The sequence below is a fragment of the Candoia aspera genome, chromosome 17 (genome assembly GCF_035149785.1).
Source record: "Candoia aspera isolate rCanAsp1 chromosome 17, rCanAsp1.hap2, whole genome shotgun sequence".
Lineage (NCBI taxonomy): Eukaryota > Metazoa > Chordata > Lepidosauria > Squamata > Boidae > Candoia > Candoia aspera.
Genome location: NC_086169.1, coordinates 2,567,473 through 2,588,256, shown reverse-complemented (window position 1 = coordinate 2,588,256; position 20,784 = coordinate 2,567,473). Strand labels below are relative to the sequence as shown.

The following is a 20,784-nucleotide window of genomic DNA, read 5'->3' as shown; positions in this document are numbered from 1 at the left end:
TTATATGGAACACTTCCTTTGAGGTATGCCTAAGTGATGAGCATTAATGCAGCCCGGCATTGCTTGAAGGGTTTAGCTTCCCTTCATCGATGCAAAAAGTTGGTGGCTCCGTCAAAACGTTTCGCATCCACTGAAACCGTGACCGGTTGCCTCGCCGGTTAAGAAGAAGGCGAGATTTTAAGAACCAGTTGCGATCCAAGCGTTCTTAAAAGTCAAGGCAGAGCAATCTGCAGTCGCTGCCGGGCTAAAAAATATTTTGAAGTATGTTTATGTGGGACCAAGTGGCATAGAAAGTCGATTCATACGTAAGTAAATAGTAAATAACTGAGATTAGTTTCATTTGCACTGAACATTGTAGCGGGGTGCTGGGAGATATTTGTTTGGTTTAATATATTTAATTTTATGTATCTTTAAAATAAAAGTTAAAGAGGGAAGGAAAAGTAAAATAGTAAGGGTTACAAAGGCCATAGAGGTGGTAGTTTTCCAGGATAAGCTGTAGAGTGGTAAAGAGCTGGAAGAATTAATACCGCTTTAACGGAATAATTAGGATGAAATGAAGGGCCAATATGCAGCACTAGGGTTAACCCAGTGTAGATAATCAAATTATAAATTTAATTGTAATTATAAAGTTATAGGCGTCGATGAATTCCATGGAGGAAGTCTGGGGGAACCACGGAAGGCACCGAGGCCGCTCCAGCGTAGCTTTGCAGGAAAAGCACTCTGTGCGCGATCAGAGGCACGGTTGGCGGGGCCCCTCCTGCCTTTGAGCCAAGCCCAGAATTGGAAACCGGAGGGGCACGCCGCCCTCTTCTCCCATTGGAGGCTACGCCGCCTCCCCTCCTTCCCCGCTCTGCGGGGCAACTGCCGGAGGCCGCGCGGTGCCCGCCGGGAGCGGGAGTCCCCGGCGGCCTTCGGGCAGGGGCGCCCGCGCCTCGGGGGACTCCATCTCCCGTCCTGCTCCGGCTCCGCGGGCCTCCGCCCCCGCCGCCGCGCGCGGGGCACGCCGGGAGCGCGAGTCCGGGCGCCCCTTCCGCCTCGCGGGCGCGGCGGCCAGGACACTCAGTCTCCCGGCGTGCCCCGCGCGGGCGGCGGAGGGCGGGGCGCAGAGGAGGCCGCGGCCCTGCCGCTCCTCTCGCGGGCCAGGCGGGGGAGGCGCTGAGGCGGCGGCAGCGGCAGCGGCGGCGGACCAAGATGGCGGCAGCGGCGGCGGCGGGGGGCTCCGGGGCCGCGGCGGCGGGCGCCGGGCCGGGCTCCTCCTCGGGCGGCGGCGGGGGCGCGTCCTCCGCCGCCGCCGCCGCGGCCTCGTCGTCCCCGGCCGCGGCCGCCTCCGCCGCGGCGTCCAACCCGCGCAAGTTCAGCGAGAAGATCGCGCTGCAGAAGCAGCGGCAGGCCGAGGAGACGGCGGCCTTCGAGGAGGTGATGATGGAGCTGGGCACCACCCGGGTAAGGCGGGCGAGCGGCGGGGGCCCGCGGGCGCCACTTCCGGTTGGGGAGGGGGCGGGCCGGGCCGACCCCCGGGCCGCGGGGGCCGTCCCCCTGCGCCGGCAGCCCCCCTGGAGCGGGCTGGACTCCCCCACCCATCATCCCCTGCCTGCCCCCCCCGGAGGTGCCGAGCTGCCGGATGGGATGCGCTCCCGTCGTCCCCGCCGCCTTTCTCGCCGAGGGACTACAGTTCCCATGCGTTGGCTTCCTGCCCTTGAGACCCCTCGGGCTACGGGGCCCCTGGCTGGGGAGCGTGCCTCTCATCCCGCCCGCTGGGGCATCTTGGACTACAATTCCCATCTTGCCCTGCTCTTACTTCTCCCCCCGCCCCCCCCCGGCAACCATGGGGCTGTCCAGGGTGCCAGGCTGGGAGGCCGGAGTGCTGCGGGGAAGTGGGGGGTGGGTGGCTGCCCTTTGACCCCAAGGTCCAGCTGATGGTGGCGGGTGGGGGGGTCTCCAGAGAGGGTCTTCCAGGGAAGCTGATGGATGCATCAAAAGTAGGGGGATGATGGGTAGCTGTGCCCTGAGTGCGAGCCCCCCCACCCCGGTTTGCTTCTTGACGGGGACAGATGGGACTGGGAGAGCTTTAAAAAGTGCAAATTGGGGAGGGGGCCCCCGAGGCTCAGCCTTGCCTCTCTTCTTCCCGTTCATTTGCTGCCTGAGCCCCGAAAGCTTTTCACCCCACCTTCCCTTCCCAAGGAGACCCCCGTTCTCGGTTTATTCTGTGGGAGAAAAAACCCACCCCGATTCTCAAGGGTGGGTGTTGATGCTGGCCTGCTCTTGGGGGCGATGGACCAGGGACGAAGGGGGTGCGGACGAAGGAGACGGACCCACCGAGGAAGAATTTGCTCCTCTGGGGCTGGAGGGGGGCCGGAATTGGGGGGCAGCTGCTGTTTGGAAGCACCCATACGGCACCTCCCCCTTCAGCTTGGGGTGTGAAGCAGAGGGACGGGCCTGCTGAAGGCACCCAGTGCGGTGAGAACAAGCAAATAGACTTTTTGCACAGGCAGTAAACTCGGAGGGCCATCTTTTGAGGAGGGGGCTTTCCATTTCTCTCTGGTCGCACCCCGTTGTACTTGGCGTCCGTTGGCCTTACCGGCGTCCCTGACGGTCACCTTTTCTACGGCCAAGCCTCTCTCTGGAGCAACAGTGGCGTTTCGGCGCTCCGAGCCACGGCAGACTCCTAGAGATGAAACCGGCTTGGAAATCGTCTGCTTTAAGCGTTGAGGGACCAACGTGTGTCTGAAGAGGCTGGGATTGTGCCGCTTCCTCTCTCGAGCAGATCTGGCCATCGTTGCACCAGCCTCTCATGGGAAAGAAGGGGAAAGCTTGTTCCCCGGAGATGGGTTAAAATTAGACTGGACGGAGGGTGAGAAAAACATTCAGACAGACTGGATCAGAAGTGGCCAGAGAGAGGCCAATATCCTGGGTAGTTGTATTGGCATTGCCTGCCAGGCTGGAGCCGACAATCACCCTGCAAAAGGCGATGCCCTGGGTTGTGTGTTACCCACTGTGGCGTCCTTGAGGTGGTAGCAGATGCCGAAGACAAGATCGCAGGGTCTGTTGGTCTTCTGAGGACTGACCCGTCCTAGTCCAGCCTGTGCACCTTTGAGAGAAGTCCCAGCTTTTGACCGCAGTTCCCTCGATCTGAAGCCTCCAACTAACCTGGATGGATATTTAATAGAGTGCTAACATTTTCTCTGGAGCCAGTATGATTTTTTGTTTATTTTTTCCTTCTTTCCCTCCCTCCCTCCCTCCCTCCCTCCCTCTATTTCTTCTTCCTTCCCTCCTTCCTTGTTCCCTCCCTCCATTTCTCCTTCCCTCCCTCCATTTCTCCTTCCTGCCCTCCCTCCTTCCCTCTACTCCTTCCTTCCTTCCTTTCCTCCCTCCCTCCCTCCCTCCACTCCTTCCTTCCTTCCTTCCTTCCTTCCTTCCTTCCTTCCTTCCTTCTCTCCACTCCTTCCTTCCTTTCTGCTGCTCAGTTGTAAGAACAACTCCAAAAACTTACAACTTACCTCTTCCCAAATCGCAAAAGCATCTTCTGGAATAGCATCCCGTGTGGTTCAAATGAGAAAATATTGGAGAAGTGCCTGATGTGTTTCCCCGAACCTCAGATTTTTTGGACTGCGGCATTTATCATCTCTGACCATTGGCCTTGATGGCTGGGCAGGGATTGATGGGAGCCATGCTATAGCCCTTAAGCATCTGCAGGCCACTGGGTTGGTACAAGCTGCTGTCATCCTTACAGTTTGGGGAGGCTCTTTCAAAAGACTTTCTTCCTCCCAAACCCAGCAGAATCTCAGAGCGTGAAGATCCAGCTGAGCTTTTTTGATATGGTCAATGTTGGGTCAGTTGCTTATGTTGGCTAAGACCTACAGTGTTTGCATGCCCGGCACCTCTGCGAGGAGCAGGGGAAGCTTCTGGATTTGATGCTGGGAAAAAGAAGAACTCAGAAATTAATGCTTCGACCCACGCCAAAACGCCATCCTGCTTTGCTCTGTTTGCAAGCTGTTGGCACCCCATCGCTCCCTCCTCCTTCGACCTGTTTTACAAATTAATCTGGGGAACAAATGGATATCCTAAAAGGGACAGTGAAGAAGTCCACCTTCTTTTTGGAATGAAAAGGTTTTTTTTTTCTTTGTGGGGAAAAAAAAGCTGCTTTTGACTTGATGAAAAGTTGATTGCCTAGAGGTCATGCATGCAGTATTCATTGCAGGGACCAAGCGTGAGACTGTTTGCAAGCCTGGTCTGATGGAGCATACAATGATAAGGAAGGGAGGGAGGGAGGAAAAGATAGAGAAGGAGGGAAGGAAGGAAAAGATAGAGAAGGAAGGAAGGAAGGAAGGAAGGAAGGAAGGAAGGAAGGAAGGAAGGAAGGAAGGAAGGAAGGAAGGAAGGGGATGTGAATAATCAGCAATATTTATCATCTTGACATAAAGTTGCCGCTAAAATGGCAGTTCGTAATACATCGTCCCATTTGGTCCCTGACATTTCTTCAGATATTTTGTGTGAACTTTAAGATTTTGTGGGTCTGATTTTAGTCCCACCGAAAGATCTTTCTGGGGGTATCATGGTCTCTGAGCCTGGGTATCGCTGACCTGGTGCCCTCCTATTTGCACGGCCAACAGCCAGTTAATTTCCCTGGGAGCGGAAGGTGGCTTGTAAATGTCGCCTGCCGCGGGTTCTGTGTCTGGAGGGGACAGGCCTGTGCGTTTCCCCCAACCAGTCCTTCCAGAAAGATTTGTGCCTTGCCCAATTCCCCAGATAGGTAAACAAGCAGAGATACCAGTTCCCAGGGCTTCAAACACTGGCCATCCTTTGTGAATCATCATTCTTTGATGCTGGAGGGGCGGTGGGACAGTTTAGCCCCAGAAACTAGCCGGCTTGCCTTCAAAGCTGGGCTGCAGTTTGAACACAGCCAGCCTGAGTCTGTTTTGGATTTCCCCTCTCTTTAGGTTCCCCTGGGTGAGAGAGATTTATGGCCATGTGGCTGAGCCTTTGACATTGTAGACATCCAGGCTCTTAAAGTGAACTTGCAGCATCCTCTGGTTATAGGATCACGGTCTGCGTAACAGCAGCAGCATCCGTGTTTGAACAACATGCTTGTTAAATTAACATGATGCACTGAATTCATTTATCGGGAGTGGGTGGGGGTACACGACCCGAGACACACGCCGGAATGGTTTCTGGTTTCATATATCGTGGGGAGCCAGCTTTAATGGCCTTTTCGTGAATCCAGACAGAATTTCTCTCCCACCCCGTCCCCGTGGGGATCTTCTCTCCCCAGCCTGATTTGGGATCACCCGCATATAAATGGCGAGCTCACCTTCTGGCCCACGGCTCCCCCTCCTCTTTAAATCGGTACGTACGTCTCGGCAGCATCAATAAGCGACTAATTTCTTAAGCGCCTTGAAGAAGTTGGAAGAAGCATCTCCTAATGGGACGGTGGCAGGGGACCTCTGGAGCTGCCTCTCCTTTTGGGCCTCCTCCATCTCTGATTAAACGACCAGCTTGTTGTTGAAGAACCCCGAGGGTGCGCAGGGCGTATATGGAATAAGCTGTCAGGAGTGAGATCCTGAGGTGCAACGGAGGCTCCGCTTTCTGCTTGGAAAGGGGGCCCCTCAAAAAATCGCCCTCCGCTTTAGCTGCGGGGGAGCTGGTTGGTGCTGGTTGGGGTGCAGGAGGGAGATTTCTATTATTTTGTGCTCTGAAGGCTCCTCCCTGCCGCCCCTTCGTGCCGTCGGCTTGAACCTCTGTTGCAGGACTGTGCGTAAAACCACGGTGAGCTCGTGGCACGCTGGAAAGAACACAGTCGGGTTGGCTAAGCGGCTGCTCCCCCAGGGCAGTCGTGAATCGGAGCGAGCCAGCTGTGAACTGACCATCGTTCCGCTTCTCCCCCACCCCCTTCAGTTGCAGGCCCAGAAGTTGCGTTTGGCTCACAGCCGAGGACCTTACTACGGTGGATCACTGCCCAACGTCAACCAGATCGGGAGCGGCGCCGCAGAGTTTCAGGTAACCGGAGCAGGCCAGACGTCCCTGGAACTTCTTCCGTGACGGCCGTGCTCTTCTGCTTCCCTGCTTAGACCAGGTTGCGCCCAAACCCAGATTTCCTTTTGTCAAAATTGACACGAAGGCCATTTGGCTGAAGGTTGGGTCTTTCCCGCCCCAGAGGTTCCCACGTTCCCCAGCAGCTTCTGTTATTTCCAGAGATTGTCCGTTTCTCTGGGGCTTCGGGCTGTGTGGCCCTGACCCCCAGCCTTCCTGAGGGTAGGGAGCATGTTTCTTTTCAAGCCCCCCCCCCTTTTTTTTTGTCTCAAGAAAGAGAGACCAGAGCTGGGGAGAAGGGGAGCGCATGAACTGCTGTTATGTGCAGCCCTGTTCGATAAATTGTAAGCTTAGCTGTGAGTGCCTTCTGCGCATGGCGGGGAGGGGGGAGCATACTCTGCCCCCTGCTAGATCTCGGAATAAAGATTAGGCCACTTTTTAAAAAAAAAACTTTCAAAAAGGTCGCGTCATTCTGGGTCTCTCTCGGTGACCTAAGCAGGAGGTCTGGGGTGAGATAAATGAAGGGGGGTCAGGAACGCAATGAGAATATCCCCCCCTTTTTTTTTTTAAAAAAACCCAGCCCTCTTTAATTCTTGCCTTGGTTCTGTTCCTCCATCCTGCCAAAATAAAACTGCCTTGTGGAGGAGGGTTTTTTTGGGGAGGGAGGGAGAGGGACGTTCCTGTTCCCCGATTTCACAGACTGGCGCTGGCATCTCATGTCCCGCCCCCCCGACCTTGTCCCAACTGTGCTGCCTCCCTCTGGGCCTGTCCAGGGTCCCCTCCATTCCCCGCTGGACTCGGCGCGCAGCACGCGGCACCACGGCCTGGTGGAAAGGGTACAGCGGGACCCCCGCCGGATGATTTCCCCGCTCCGACGCTACATGCGACAAATATCCTTTGGCCTGGCGCGGTTTTCCTCGCCCCTCGCTTCCGACACCGACGGTCCCTCTGTTCGGCTTGGGATTAAAGAGCAAAGCGTTTCCACTTCGGGGTCCTGCACCCAGCTGGGACTTCCTGGCAGCCTGCAAAACTGGTCTCTTCCTTAACTTCCCCATCACATCGACAGCTCTCCTTACAGCCCTGCGTACTTGTCGCCTCCTGCTGAGCCCAGCTGGAGAAGGTGAGATAACACCCCTTTGTTTACTCCCCCGCTGCTTGCTTTCATCCCTGTTTCCCTTCTTCCCAGCTGTCATTTATTTATTAGATTTATTCCCCAGCTTTCATCAGAGAGCTCTAGGTCTGCATGCATAGCACTCCCTCCTCCTGCTTCTTCCTCCCAACAGCCCTGCAAGGTCTACCAGTCTGGCCCAGTGCCCCCCATCAAGGCTGATTGGGAATGCAGATCCCCCCCCCAAATCATTGCACTGTAGCAGTGTTTCTCAACCATGGCAACTAGAAGACGTGCGGACTTCAACTCCACAAGTGTGTCCGCAACGCCTTCAAGTTGTCAAGGTTGAGAAACACCGCCCTGTACTGATGTTAGTAAATTCGCTTTACAGAGAGAAGAGATACCCAGCCAAAAATCTTTGGGGCAGAATCCTGTCCCAACAGGCTTTTATTTGGCGTGCGTGCACCTTTAAATCAGCCTTGACTCCTGGCGACTGCCTGGACAGGTCCCTGCAGTTTTCTTGGCAAGGTTTTTCAGAAGTGGTTTGCCATTGCCTGCTTTCTGGGGCTGAGAGAGAGTGGCCGGCCCAAGGTCACCCAGCTGGATTTGGGCCTAAGGCGGGACTCGAACTCTAGCCTGGTGCCTTTAACCACGGCACCTTTTCTAGCCTGGTGCCTTTAACCACGGCACCTTTTCTAGCCTGGTGCCTTTAACCACAGCACCAAACTGGTTCTCCCTGGTGGGCATATTCTGGGTGGGTTCCAGATGCGAAGATTCCCCAGCGAAGCATCACTGCATAATAATAATAATATAATAATAATAATAATTTATTAAACGTGTACGCTGCCCGACTCTCAGTGACTCTGGATGACTCACAATGATCAAAGCAATGTCAATAAAATCAGTGACGTGTAAAAAAATAAAGAATCTACTTCTCCGCGTTGGTCAACAGCAGAGAGTGTTAAGCCCCCTCCCAGTTCAAGCCTTGGTTTTATTGGGGGTGTGCTGGAAGAGGGCTGACGGGGTCCATGTTTTCCTGAAGGCCCCCTGTGGTTGCTGGCACGGCAGGGGCTGGGACTAAGCCCTGTAGGGATGTCCTCCTTCGGTTTCTCTGCTCTGCTTTCCAAGTGAAATCCTGGCGGTTTTGTCCCCGGGCAGCCCAGAGGGCTACAGGCCAACTTTGGCGGCCTCCATCTGGTGCCACCATTTGCTGTGCCCCCCGCCCCCCCGTCTTTTGCCCAACACAGGAACCGGCAGCCCAAACCCGCTTCCTCTCCCTTCGTGCTGTGTCGCAACCTGCCGCGAGAACGGGGGCAGCGGCCGTTTGGTGTGCGGCCAGACCCTGGGCCCCTCCCTCTCCTCGGCCTCTTGGGCCTCTGAGCATGTGCCAAGAGCCAGCAGGGCTGGCTGGCGAGGAGAAGCCCTTGCATTGGCCACTGGCGTTCTCTTGCGGAGGACGTGAGGGGAGCGGCGAGCGGTGGGATTTGCAGCTTCCGTTTGAAATGGGTTGCAGTCGCTCTCCGCTTTTTGCAGTTCCAAATCTCGCTCTGTTTTTGCACGCGTGCTCCTGCAGCTGGGTCGTGCCCACGTGAGAAGGCGAATCTGGGTCCCCAGATTCTGGTGGTTGCTTCCTACAATTTCATCTGTACCCCTGCAGTCACCTCCTTCCACCCTCACTATACAGGTAGTCCTCGCTTAACGACCACAATTGGGCCTGGAATTTCAGTTGCTAAGCAAAGTGGTCATTAAGCAAATCCAACCTGATTTTACGACCTTTTTTGTGGTAGCTGTTAAACGAACCATACGGTTGTTAAGCGAATCACGCGGTTCCCCATTGATTTTGCTTGCCAGAAGCTGGCCGGGAAGGCCGAAAATGGTCACATGACCACGGGATGCTGTGATGATCATAAATGTGAACTGGTTGCTAAGCTCCCAAATCATGATCGTGTGACCGCGGGGGACCGGGCAAGGGTCATAAGTGTGAGGACCAGTCGCAAGTTGTTTACCCAGCACTGTCGTAAGTCCGAACTGTCACTAATAATGGTTGTTAAGTGAGGACTACCTGTATTTTCTCTCTGATTGCTGTCTTTGCTTTACCCCCTTCTTGGCTCGTCCTCAGTCCTGTGGCCAATTCCCTACTCTCGGGGGACCAGATTTGGGTTGCAAAAATACAGACAGCCACTAGAGGGCCACCAAGGGATCCAGGAACCTCTTGTGTGTGGCTACCCCCTGGTGGTGGCCTGCGTTTTTGCAGCCCTGGTCTGCAAACCCTTAGCTAATCTTGGAAGGCAGCCTTCACACAACCTGTGAATAACCCTGGTGTTATTTCATTGCATAGGACGATGCCGTGGGGCAGTTTTCCTGCGGAGAAAGAACGCTTGTTTAGATTGCCTGCCTCGCTCAATAGGTGAGTCGCGTTTTTCATTTTGCACTTCCCCTCCTTTAATCGGGGCTTTGCTCCCATCAGCTGTGTCTGAGAGGCTTTTATGCCCGTGTGAACCTGCCTGTAAAAAAATGGGGGTAAATGTTCCCTTTTCAATATAGCCTTGCACCTTTCCCCCCTCGTGTCGAAGTTTATTTTTCTTTTCGAAAATGTATTTGTTTTTTCCCCAACCCCCCCCCCCCCAGGTCTGTGTTTTCCAAAAAAAAAACCAAAACCCACTGTGTTTATTTCCTTACCAAATACGTCTGTCTTTATATACTTTTTTTCTCTTTTCAAACAACAACCGGTACTCCCCACCAAAACATTTGTTTTAATTGTTTTCCCCCTCTTCCTATTACTCTTTCATCGGAGAACAGGGCAATTTTAATCTCCAAATTGTATGCATAGGGCAGTGTTCCTCAACCTTGGCAGCTTGAAGATGTGGGGGCTTCAACTCCCAGAATTCCCCAGCCTGCTGATCCCCAGCCGATCAGTCAACGGCAGAGCTGGGAATAAACGCTGCTTTATTTCAAAGGCAAATCGTAGCGATTAATATAAACTGGATTAAAGCAGATGCCCATCTGCCTCTTGCCTATATTTCGACTGTTGCCTTTCCCCCTAAGTCTTTGACTAAATCTGTTTAGATGAGACCGCGCCTTGTCCCTAGTCAGTGCCTTTCACGGCTACTCACAGATAGACTTCTTCTGGATAAGGGGGTCTCTCATTTATTGGACTCTTTGTAAGCCTTTAGGCATCCTGGCGGCTTAAAATCTCCTTTCCGGGGGCCTCCAAGCCAGTGGGTCTTTCCCCCATCGCTTCCTGCAGGACTGGGGAGGTACAGGCAGCCCCACTGAAACAGCCATGTAGCCTTGGGTGGGGGGGTGAGTGCCTCCACACACGTGTGCAAGGGTTTGCTCCAGCTTGCAAGCCTCAAAGGGGAGAGGGCAGTCAGATTCCATAACCCAATTTTCTTGTGCAGTTCAAGAAGTTGGGGGGAAAAACGCACAAGGCTCTAATCTGGCCATCGTGGTTCAGATTGTCCTTTCACCTCCTTTGCCTCCTCTCTCATGTGGGGCTCGCCCCCCCCCCCTGCTTTCTTCAATGGACAAGGGAACGGGGGCTGATCGGCCGACACGCAGCTCTGCTGAGCCCGCCGACAATGCCCCCCATTGTGTTCCCTCGGAAGAACTGGGACGGCCTCGCCTGCCCCCCTCCTGGGTCCGCCGAGACATCGTTAGGAAGATTAGAGCTGCCATCTCAAGCACGGCAGCGGTGGGGGGGCGGACAGGGAGCCTTTTCTGCCCCCACGGCCCTCAAAAAATCTCTGCGTCCCCAGCGGCTTCGTGAGCGTGCGGCCTCTCTTCTCCTCCTGCCCCCGGACCTCTCCTGCCGCCGCGTTTCGATCTCAGTGCCGGCTGGCAAGGCAGAAGGGCAGAGGTGCTGTGTGAATATAACGCACGGCTTCTGGGTATCTTCGAGATTCTGCCTGTCCGATGAATTGTCTTCTCCAAGGCCCAAGGCGGCAAATCTTCCCTGTCCCAACTGGGGAATTATTGTCCAGCAGAATTCCGACAACCCCAATCCTGTTGTGTTTTAGAAGACCTGGAAACCTGGGTTTTTCAGACCTGGTTGGGAGGGGATCCGCTGACTGCACAGGCCTGGGGCTTCAGGTTGGTCTGGAAAGCTCAACCGGTGTGAAATGGGTAGGATTTCAGAGCAGACATGTCAAGGATAGAGTTGAGCAGCATCTTGAAGGATAAAACAGGGCTGTGTTTTTCTCTGTGACTCGGTTTCCCAAGGAGATTCCCCACTGCTCTCCCTTGTGGTAGAATTACTTGGTTGGTGTGCATGTTGTTGCAGAGAAAGCTGAGCAAACTTAGTCAGGTTACAACTAATAATCTGTCCTTTTCCAACCTGGATGGCTTCCAGATGTCTGCCATGTCCAGAATGGGGACAACGACGGTTTAATCGTTTTGGAGTGAATTCCTTTACTGTTATAGCTATAAACCCCCGGGATGTTTCGCCCGGGTTTGGGGATGCTGATGCCTGCCGGAGTGTCTTTGTTTTTAATTCCACCCCTCCCCTCCCTTTTGCAACCAGAACAAATTCCGACTCTGCCCTGCACACCAGCGTGATGAACCCCAACCCGCAAAGTGCGTATCTGGGGCCCTCCCAGACGGCACCCCCTCTGAATCGCAAGAGCGGTGAGTCGCGCCTTCCGAAGTGGCGTGGGTCTCGCGAGATGCGGGCTGCACGCTCTGGTTAGGATTTGGGTTTCTTTCCTGGAGGCGCCTTTCTCCGCGGACTCGAGGTGGGCTAAGGCGAGGCTGCTCGAGGGAGAACAGTGTGCGGGATTCTGCAGGCTGATGTGAACTCAGGGGCTTGGTGCACTTAGCAGCGTTTCTCAAACTCGGCCGCTTTTAAGACGGGTGGACTGCAACTCCCAGAACTTGCCAGGCAGCTGAAGCCCAGCCATCTTTAAAGTGGCCCAGCATGATTGAAGGGACGGAGAACCAATGGGGGAATTGGGCTGATCCTTGGCAAGGGGTAGCTGAGCGAGGCAGAAAGACTCCAGACTTCATGGATGAGGGGGAGTGTACCGCCCCGTCTCTTTTCATACTATCTTCTGCATTTCCATCTTTCTCTCTCTCTCTCTTTTTAAGGGTACCTAGATACTGATACAGATAGCAAAGGTAAGTCCCCTTCTTTGGGGCACCCTAAAGTCTTTGCCTTGCCTGTTCCCTTAAGCAGTTTAGGGAGATCAACGTTTGCTGCTTGAAAGTTGCATTTTATATTTTTATTTTATTTTAGTTTAGTTTAGTTTTCGGGGTCCTGGGTGAAGAACCACGACGTGCTGTGGGCTTCCAAAGAGGGTGGGTTGGGTACAGCTAATCCTCAATTTATGACCACAATTGGGACCGGAACACCTGTCGCTAAGCAAGGCGGTTGTTAAGTGAATCACACCCGCTTTTATGACCTTTTGCCGTGGTCATTAAGTGAATCACATTGTTATGTGAATTCAGCTTCCTCCATTGACTTAGCTTGTCGGAAGTCAGCTGGGAAGGTTGCAAATGGCGATCGCGTGACCCTGGGATGCTGCAACCGTCGTAAATACATGCTGGTGGCCAAGCCCCTGGATTTTGATCACGTGATCGCAGGGACACTGCGACGGTCGTAAGTGCGAGGACCGGTCGCAAGTCACTTTTCCTAGCCCAGTTGTAACTTTGGACGGTCGCTAAACGAATGGTCGTTAAGTCGAGGACTACCTGTACAAAGATGCTGTACCTTAGCATGGGACGGGGAAAAAGATGGCCGTGCCTCAACCCACCCCTTGCTCCTGTTGCAAGATGGCAGCTCTGCCCTGGGGCTTGCTGCATGCTGGGAAGTGTAGTTTTCCAGCTGGCCGCGCTGCTGCTCCTGATACGCCCCTCCCTGCCCCAGGCGGCGTCTCCTCTGGCCCTCTTTCCCCCGAAACTCCCATGCAGAAAGCGGGGCTCTTGCCTGACCCTCCTGCTTCTTCCCACCTCCAGTGTTTCTTCTCCAAGTGCCTTCCATCGAAGAGAACCTCCTGGACGACGGGAAGCAGTCGCTGAAACCGTGGGACGCCAAGAAGGTGGGTGTGGGGGCCCCTCCATGGCTCTTCCGGACCTCACGGGCAACGCCCCGTTGGCTTCAGAGGCGAGGCTGGCCTGCCCAGCGCCCTCGTGGCATCTTCCCAATGTGCCAGCCCCCATTATCCCCCTCCTGCCCTTTGGACTACAGAGCCTGTTCCCCCCCCCGCCCCTGCTGATGGTGGGGGACGGGAGTTGCCGTCACTGTCCGAGTTTTCTCAGACGAAAACTTTGAGCCTCGATCTCTCTCCGTTTCTTCACCGGGTTTGTTTGTTTGTTTTTCGAATTTCTGTTACCGCCCATCTCTCCCAGAAGGGGGACTCTGGGCGGTTTGCAATAAAATTCCCCGTTCCGGGCAGCCTACGTGGCCGTCCCTCCTCCCACTTTCCCCTTCCACAACAGCCCTGTGAGGTGGGCTGGGGCAAGAGACAGAGTGACTGGCCCAAAGCCGCTTGCGGCTGAGCGGGGACTCTCCCGGGCGCCCGTCCAGCGCCTTCCCTGCCACACCAGCCCCAAACCCCTGCTCTTCCACTCCCGGCCTGGTAGAGGAGGCAGAAGCACGAGAGTGGCCCGTAACAGGCGGTCTGGTGCCCTGGAATAAAAGAAGCACGTTCTTGCTCAAGTATGGGCATCTCAGGGTGTACTACAGGCCTGCCCTCCACCTGATTCTGCTCCGATCACGTCTGGCAGGATACCAGCGGCCTGCCTGGTTTTTGGAAAAGGCGGGCTCCCCTGTGCCCCATGCCCAGCGTTTCATTCCAGTAATTTCCCTTTCTCAGCTCTCCTCGTCTTCCGCCCGTCCAAGGTCTTGCGAGGTGCCTGGGATCCAGTAAGTAGAAGCCAAATTCCCCTTTCATTCCTCCGGCCGCATCGATGCCGAATCTGTCCCCCAGCAGCCGGCTCGGCTTCTCCTCTTGCGCAGAAGAGGGAGAGGACCGAAGTGGAGTCGCTGGCTGCAGCTCATGGTGCTGCCCCCCCACCCCCTTGGAAATAGCATTTCGGTCCTCCAGGGTTGGTTAAAAAGTCTCACCGCTGGTAGAAAGGCAGCTGGGCAGGTAGAGATGTCAGGGTCAAGGTTCTACCGGCAGGGTTGTCGTTGTTTTTCCTGATCAGCGGCTCCTCCTCCTTCCCCTTTCTGCCAGCATCTTCCCGTCCCCAGACCAGCCTGCCAACTTGCCTCTGATCCCTTCCGCCCTCAACACGGGAGGGTCCCTCCCGGACCTGACCAGCCTGCACTTTCCGTCCCCGTTGCCCACACCCCTGGACCCAGAGGAGTCGGCCTATCCGAGCCTCACCGGCGGCAGCAGCACCAGCAACCTGGCGAACACCATGACGCACCTGGGCATCAGCAGCGGGATGAGCCTTGGCCACGGCTACGACCCTCCAGGTGAGGCTTTACCTGCCATGCAGGTGCGGGCTGGGCAGCTTCTCGTCGTAGGCCGTGGGGCTCATCCCTGGATGACTTGGGCCTGAATCACCAGGGCGGGGGCCCATCAGCCTGCAAATCTCAAAAGTTTTGCGTAGAGTTGGGGGGGGCGATTTTCTCCTCACTCTCTCCACCGAGCATAAAAGAGGGTGGGTTCTCTCTTCTTGGGTACCCGCTTGTTTAGTACCGGGTACCAGAGAGGGGACAACGCCCCAGTCCCTTCTCTTTCGCTGCCCACTCGCCTGCGTGGCATCTCAGCTCGCCTGGGGCGATCCACCTCATATTGGAAGGCGAGGGCCTGTTCGGGTCTCTAGGAGTGGGGCTAGCCGGCTCCCCGGGAGCCCGGTGGGATCTAGACTCCCCCACGGGGCAGGACATCATCGTGGCACTTTCTGCGTCCCTGGTGTGGATGGGCAGGGAAGGCGGTGCATTTTCTCGGCTTGGGTGGGCTGAGCGCCTTCGGAGGGAGTGGCAAAGCCAGGGTTTCAGAGCTGGCGCGAAGTAGGGGTGGAGCCTAAATTCAGTACTGGCTGAAGCTTGACTGACCATGGGGCTTTTTCAGATTTTTTTTCCTTTTTTTTAATGCAAGACCCCTGATTTTTGAAGCTGGGCGGATTCCTGTCCCAGCACCGCTTCCCTCACTAGCCACCTTGGGCAGAGAACAGAGACGGGCCCTTTTTGTAGGGAGGCGTGTTCAGGATCGAGCCCTGGTTCCTCTCCAGATTAGGACGCCGAGGTGGAAGGGACAGTGGCCATTGTGGGGCAGCTCCGGGCGTCCCTTGCTCCCGGCCGAGTCGCAGCCGGGGTGGGGTGTGGCAGGTGCCCCGTCCATCTTCTCATCCATCCTTGAGATGTTTGGCGTTTTATTCCTTCACCCCTTCCCATTTTCTGTGTTGCGTGTGTGTGTGTGTGTATCGACTTGAGCTGTTCCTCCAGCGGCCTGGCCGCCTTCGGCTGGGGAGGCGAGATGTCGCAGTTCCCCTCTGTCCGACCGACGTGCTCCGGGGCTCGCTCAGCGGCCTGGGCTCCCGCGGCCAGCCGTCTCGCGTGTGTGTCCAGCTTTTCGTTGGCTCATTTGATTTATTGTTCTTTTTGTTCCCGTTTTTGTCCCCGCAGGGCTGTGTTCATCTATGCAGAGCTCCCTCAGTAACCCCTGCCTCCAGTCCTCGCTTAACGCCCCCCCCGCGCTGCGCTCCTCGCCCAGCAGCTCCTCTGCCATCCCCCCCTTGAGCAGCCAGCCCCTGCCTTCCGCCCTCAGCAGCCCCTCGCTGCCCACCTCGCTCAGCAACCCTTCCCTCCCCACCTCGCTCAGCGCCCACTCGATGCCGGCCGCCCCGGGCAACCCCAGGCTGCCCCTGCCGCCCCCGCCGCAGCAGCACCAGCCGCCCCCCGGCTTTGGCGGCCCCGGTCCCTCCTCCGCCTCCCCTTCCACTGCTTCGTCGTCCCCGGCCGCCTCCTACGCCCCTCTGAACGCTTCGCCCCGGCGCAGGGTCCCCCTCAGCCCCCTGATCCTCCCCATGGGCGGAGATGCAAGAAGACAACACCCCAAACAGTTTTCGCCAACTATGTCACCCACATTGTCTTCCATCACCCAGGTACGCACCCGGGGGAGTTGCGGCGGGAGCTTTCGGCCCCCCTTTGTGCTCACACTTGGCCGCCTACCCCCTTTTTTTCTTTCCTTCCCCCCTTCCCCTCCCTTTCTCTTCCCTTTTTTCTTCCCTTCCCTTCCTTCACTTTTTTCTTCCCTTATCCTTCCTTCCTTCCTCTCTTCCTTCCTTTCTCACCCTTCCTTCCTCTCTCCCTCTCTTTGTCCTTCCTCCCTTCCTTCCTTACCCTTCCTTCCTTCCCCCTTCCCCCCTCCCTCTCTTTCTTCCATGCGCTTTAGTTTCTTTTCCCATCTCATTTCAATGTTAAACAGGCAGCAACTCCATTTCTTCTCTCCCAGAGGTCACCACCAGTGATTTCTCCTGTTTTGCCTCCCATCCCCGATGTCTCAAGCGGTATAGTCCTCTCGGGATCCCGCCCTTTTCTCTGGGGGCAGCCGAGCTCACAATGAAGCCGCCCACGTTACTCGAGGCCTGGCTGGGCTGTACCACTTCAGAGTGTCGGCGAGAGAGGCCTGTTTGGGATGCTTTCCCAGCGCGCCCCCAGGAGCTGAAAAGAATGTGGCCGCGGCTTGTGTTCGGGGGCCACGTTTCCTTCCCTGCAGCCTAGAAGGGTGGGCTCCGTTGCCCCCCACATGCACACACTTTCCTTTTCCAGAGCGATAGGCCAGATTTAAAGCTGAAAGCCAGCGCATTTAAGTCACAACGAAGTGGGGTGCTAGAAGCTATAATCCCGTGGAGGTTGTTGATACGGGAAGTGGCTGAGGAGTGGTCCAGCTGCCTCCATCCAAGGGCTGTGGATTCCTACCCTGGGGTTAGGTGGGGGTAGGGGGTGTGAATAGCTCCTTCCTGCCCCCGCAAAGAGGCACCTCATACGCACCCTCGTAGCGGTTTCCCTTTGTGATCTTTTCCCTCCCAACCACCTCCAGGGAGTGCCGTTGGACACCAGCAAGCTCCCCGCAGACCAGAGGCTTCCTCCCTACCCCTACAGCCAGCCAGTTTTGCCCCTGCAGCAGAGCCAGAAGACCCAGCACCAGGTGCCCGGAGGGGCCTCCGCCTCTCCGCAAACACGCCAGCCGTCTCAGCCTCCCTGCCCCTACCCGGGGCACTACCAGCCCAATTCCATGCTCCAGCACCAGCTCAGCCAGCCGCTGGGTGACTTTGGCTTCGGCAGCGTGAGTTTCCCATGCTCCTGGAGGGGGACAGGCCCTTGGGAGGTCATCTAGTCCCAGCCCGTTCGTAGTTTGGGCAGAGGCGGGGAACCCTCTGCCGATGGGGAACATACCCTTTCTCCCCTGCAGTTCGACCAGTACGGCTTTGTCGACAACATGACGGGAGGTTTTGCCTTCAACAACAACGCCTTTGCGGAAGACGTGGGTGCCTTCAGTTACTCCCAGGGCGACAACGTGGGTCCGCCAGGGGGCGGAGGGGGTGGCCACAGCAGCAACAGCTCGGGCCCCAACACAAACGACCCCCACTTACTCGGTCGTCAGAACCTAAACAACTGCAGTCGTCACGGCCCAATTCCTAACATCATCCTCACAGGTAATGGGCGCTGGCTGTTTTGGGGGGCGGCTGGGTTAAAAACAGGGCGTCTGCTGACCAGACAGGTAGCCTGCTACGGCCGGCTACCAGATTGGACAGGCGAGATCTCTCCTCCCGTGGCACGCCCCCGATCTTGCGAAAAGGCCAAGCGGGATCGGGTGGATTTTGTGGCGGGTCAGCACGCTCTGCACGCCGGCCCTTTGGGCGAGTCATCGGACCGTGCCTTCTGCGTGCCACGGGGGCCCCTCCACCCAACCTTTTGTCCCACACCTAGTTGTGTAGCTGTCAGCGCCCGCTCTTCCTCCGCAGGGGATTCTCCGCCTGGCATCTCCAAAGAAATCGCCAGCGTCCTGGCGGGCATGCCGGGCTTCGAGATGGACTCGGCTTCCCTGGGTCTGGACGAGGACCTGAAGATCGAGCCACTGAGCTTGGACGGACTCCACATGCTGAGCGACCCCTACGTCCTGCTGACCGACCCCTCGGTGGAGGACTCCTTCCGCACCGACCGGCTCCAGTGAACGGGAGGGGTGTCCAGAGCGCCGCCCGGCGGGGACAGCAGGATCCTCACGAGCCGCGGAGAATCAAAAGGGCCGGTCCGCGCTCCCCACCCTCGGGGACCCGGTTGAGACGGAGCGGACGTTTTGCGCTTGGCTTCCTCCCCGTTTCCCCAACGCGATGTCCCTCTGGGGAGACCCCCCTGGCTTCAGTAGCTTGAACGCTCCCACACTTCGCTGAGAGGCGGGTGGCAAGGGACTTGAGGAGGGGCAGCGGGACAGCCGGACAGCTGCCCTCCCCGAACCCATCAGCAGAGGCCGCTCCGAGAGGCCGGGGAGGGGTGGGATGGGCGAGCAGAAGCAGCGAGGGAGGAGCACCTTCCCAGACGTATCCGGGCTGGGCAAGATAGGGGAGTCACCTTCCGAACCCCTCGAAGGAAGGGGGTGATGTAGATGGATGTCGGCCACCTTTCGCCCCCATGTTTCTTCCTGTGTATCTTCACCCTGCAGGATGGCTCTCGGAGGGAGAAGAGGGAACGACAACGTTTTCAAGTCCCCCCCCCCCCTGATTTTTCTTGCCTAATCATGCTGCTTTTTTTTTTCTTTTTTTTAAAGAAAATTCTGTACATAACCTTGCCCATTCTCCTTTTCTTCTCCCCCCCCCTCCTCTCCCAAACTGCCGTATATTTCGCCCTGGGGAGATGAAGGAGGATAGTTTTTAGTTAAGGCACTTCTAAAACTTTGCATTCTTACCTGTCGGAAGATCAAGACCAGCAGCCGAGCTTCGGTGGAGCGCCGGGGAGGGGGGGGGGACTGGTGGGAAGACCCCGGGCTGGGCTGGCCACTGACCTTGCTTGGCATCTTCTTCCGCTTCCCTCCCCCCCACCCCCGGCAAGGGAGGAGGAGATGAACATGAATGATTTTATTATTATTTTTTAAATACATGTGGATTATCATGGTGTCCTTCTCGTGTGTGGTTTGGACAGAGCTGGGGAAGGGCAAGTGGTTTCATTTTGAGGGGCTTCTGAAATGTTCTCCCCCTCATGGACCGGGTTCAAAGACGCAGTTAGGCTATGGGGGGGCAGTGTTTCTCAGCCTGATGATCCCAGTGAAAAACCCACGAGGATGGGAACGGTTCGCTCACCGCCCCCACCCTCCCTGTCCTCAAATATACTGATAGTAAGGCAGCTGTTAGTGGGATACCTCTGGGCAGAATTGTCTTCCAACGTGCAGTTGTTCTGTACAGACCAGAGGCACCATGAAGAACAAGAGTGTGCCGGCCAGCCAACTGTTTCCCCTCTTCGTGGCTGCTCCATTCCGTCCACCTCATCTTCACGGCAAATTTCAGCCACCCTTCAGGAAGGTCAGTTCTCACTGGGGTCTTCTGAGGTGAGGTGGTGGTGTCCCGCCCACAAGATGCCTCCAGATTTGGGGCTCCCTCCTGATGAGTGATGCCAGTTTGAGGATCCTGAGCTGGCTTCATAGAGGAGGGCAATATGCAAGGGTGCCACTGAGCATACAGGGAGCTTGGCTGAGTAGCAGTGACTCAACCTAGGTTCTGCAGGCTTCCCTACATTTGCTCTCCCAAGGGCAGGGCGGTTCCGCTTACAATTTACTTCCTGATGGTGCCCCCCGGCTCGAAAACAGGATTTCCAGCGGTTTCAAGAGAAATCTCCCTGCCTCTTTTTCTCAGGAGCAATTTCTCCGCCTGAGAAAAGGGGTAGCGGCATTGCACGAAACGGTGGTTTGCTTGATCAGCGTCTATTGAGTCAACTCCAGTTGGAAACGCACCACAGGGGAGGCCAACCGCACCCCCACCCCACGGGCTGGGACTGTGTGGCCTGCTTGCCTCCCACCTGACACATTTTAGTCTTGATGGGACCAGCTCTGGTTTTTAGGGAGAGGAGAGGGGTTCCAAACATTGAGGGTCACCTGCAGGGGCATATCGAGAAAAGCTGCTTCCGGAGCGCGGTGAAACCCGCGCGGGATGCATCTCAGCTCGTGCCCCCAAAACCCTCAGCTTTTCCAAGCTTCCGCCAATCAACAGGCATTCTGGTTTGGCAAGAGCGCAGAACGCTACTCGTGAACGAGGAGGTCCCGGGCGAGGATTGGGAACGGTGGGGCCAGCCAGAGAGGGTGCGTAAAGCACAGCTTTGGCCCCGCCAGACGCCCGGAAACCTTTTTGCCGGCTGGCTGAAACGCCTGCGGCACAGGCAGGTCGGGCCTCAAACCCACTTGCTCAGAGCCGAGTCCCCCTCTCGGGATCCGCGTCGGGACAGCGGCTTCCGTTGGCAAACCCCGAGATGGTTGGAACCCCGAAGGGTCTCCTGTTCCTCACCACCTGAACCGTTCGCATCCCGCGTTTCTTCCAAAAATTTTACAGAAGAAAGCCATTTTTAAATTTCTTTTCCCACCCTTCCTTTCTTCACACCGAGGAGATTTAGAAGGGAGAGCTGGGGTGGGGGAAATAGGTTTCCCGGGACCGTTTTGATCCTTTTTCCGGGGGGATCGTCCTTTTCCAAAAGAAGACAGAAGGCCGGCCCAACA

General features: G+C 56.4%; 1 protein-coding gene across 1 annotated transcript; it reads left to right on the top strand.

Moving 5' to 3' along the window:
- The first annotated feature begins 1,176 nt into the window (after positions 1-1,176).
- On the top strand, positions 1,177-19,195 carry CRTC2 (CREB regulated transcription coactivator 2). The gene is made up of 14 exons (XM_063317223.1): positions 1,177-1,443; positions 5,893-5,994; positions 6,801-6,917; positions 7,086-7,147; positions 9,474-9,542; positions 11,658-11,761; positions 12,221-12,250; positions 13,088-13,170; positions 13,948-13,997; positions 14,311-14,555; positions 15,711-16,189; positions 17,128-17,373; positions 17,500-17,743; positions 18,053-19,195. Exons 1-14 carry the CDS (start codon positions 1,192-1,194, stop codon positions 18,259-18,261), a joined length of 2,292 nt encoding a protein of 763 aa, XP_063173293.1. The 5' UTR covers positions 1,177-1,191; the 3' UTR covers positions 18,262-19,195.
- Positions 19,196-20,784: the final 1,589 nt, after the last annotated feature.

Coding starts and splice junctions, on each gene's coding strand:
- CRTC2 (XM_063317223.1), top strand. CDS start 1,192: ATGGCGGCAGCGGCGGCGGCGGGGGGCTCCGGGGCCGCGGCGGCGGGC. Junction 1,444..5,892: donor TGGAGCTGGGCACCACCCGG/GTAAGGCGGGCG, acceptor CACCCCCTTCAG/TTGCAGGCCCAGAAGTTGCG. Junction 13,998..14,310: donor TGCGAGGTGCCTGGGATCCA/GTAAGTAGAAGC, acceptor CCTTTCTGCCAG/CATCTTCCCGTCCCCAGACC.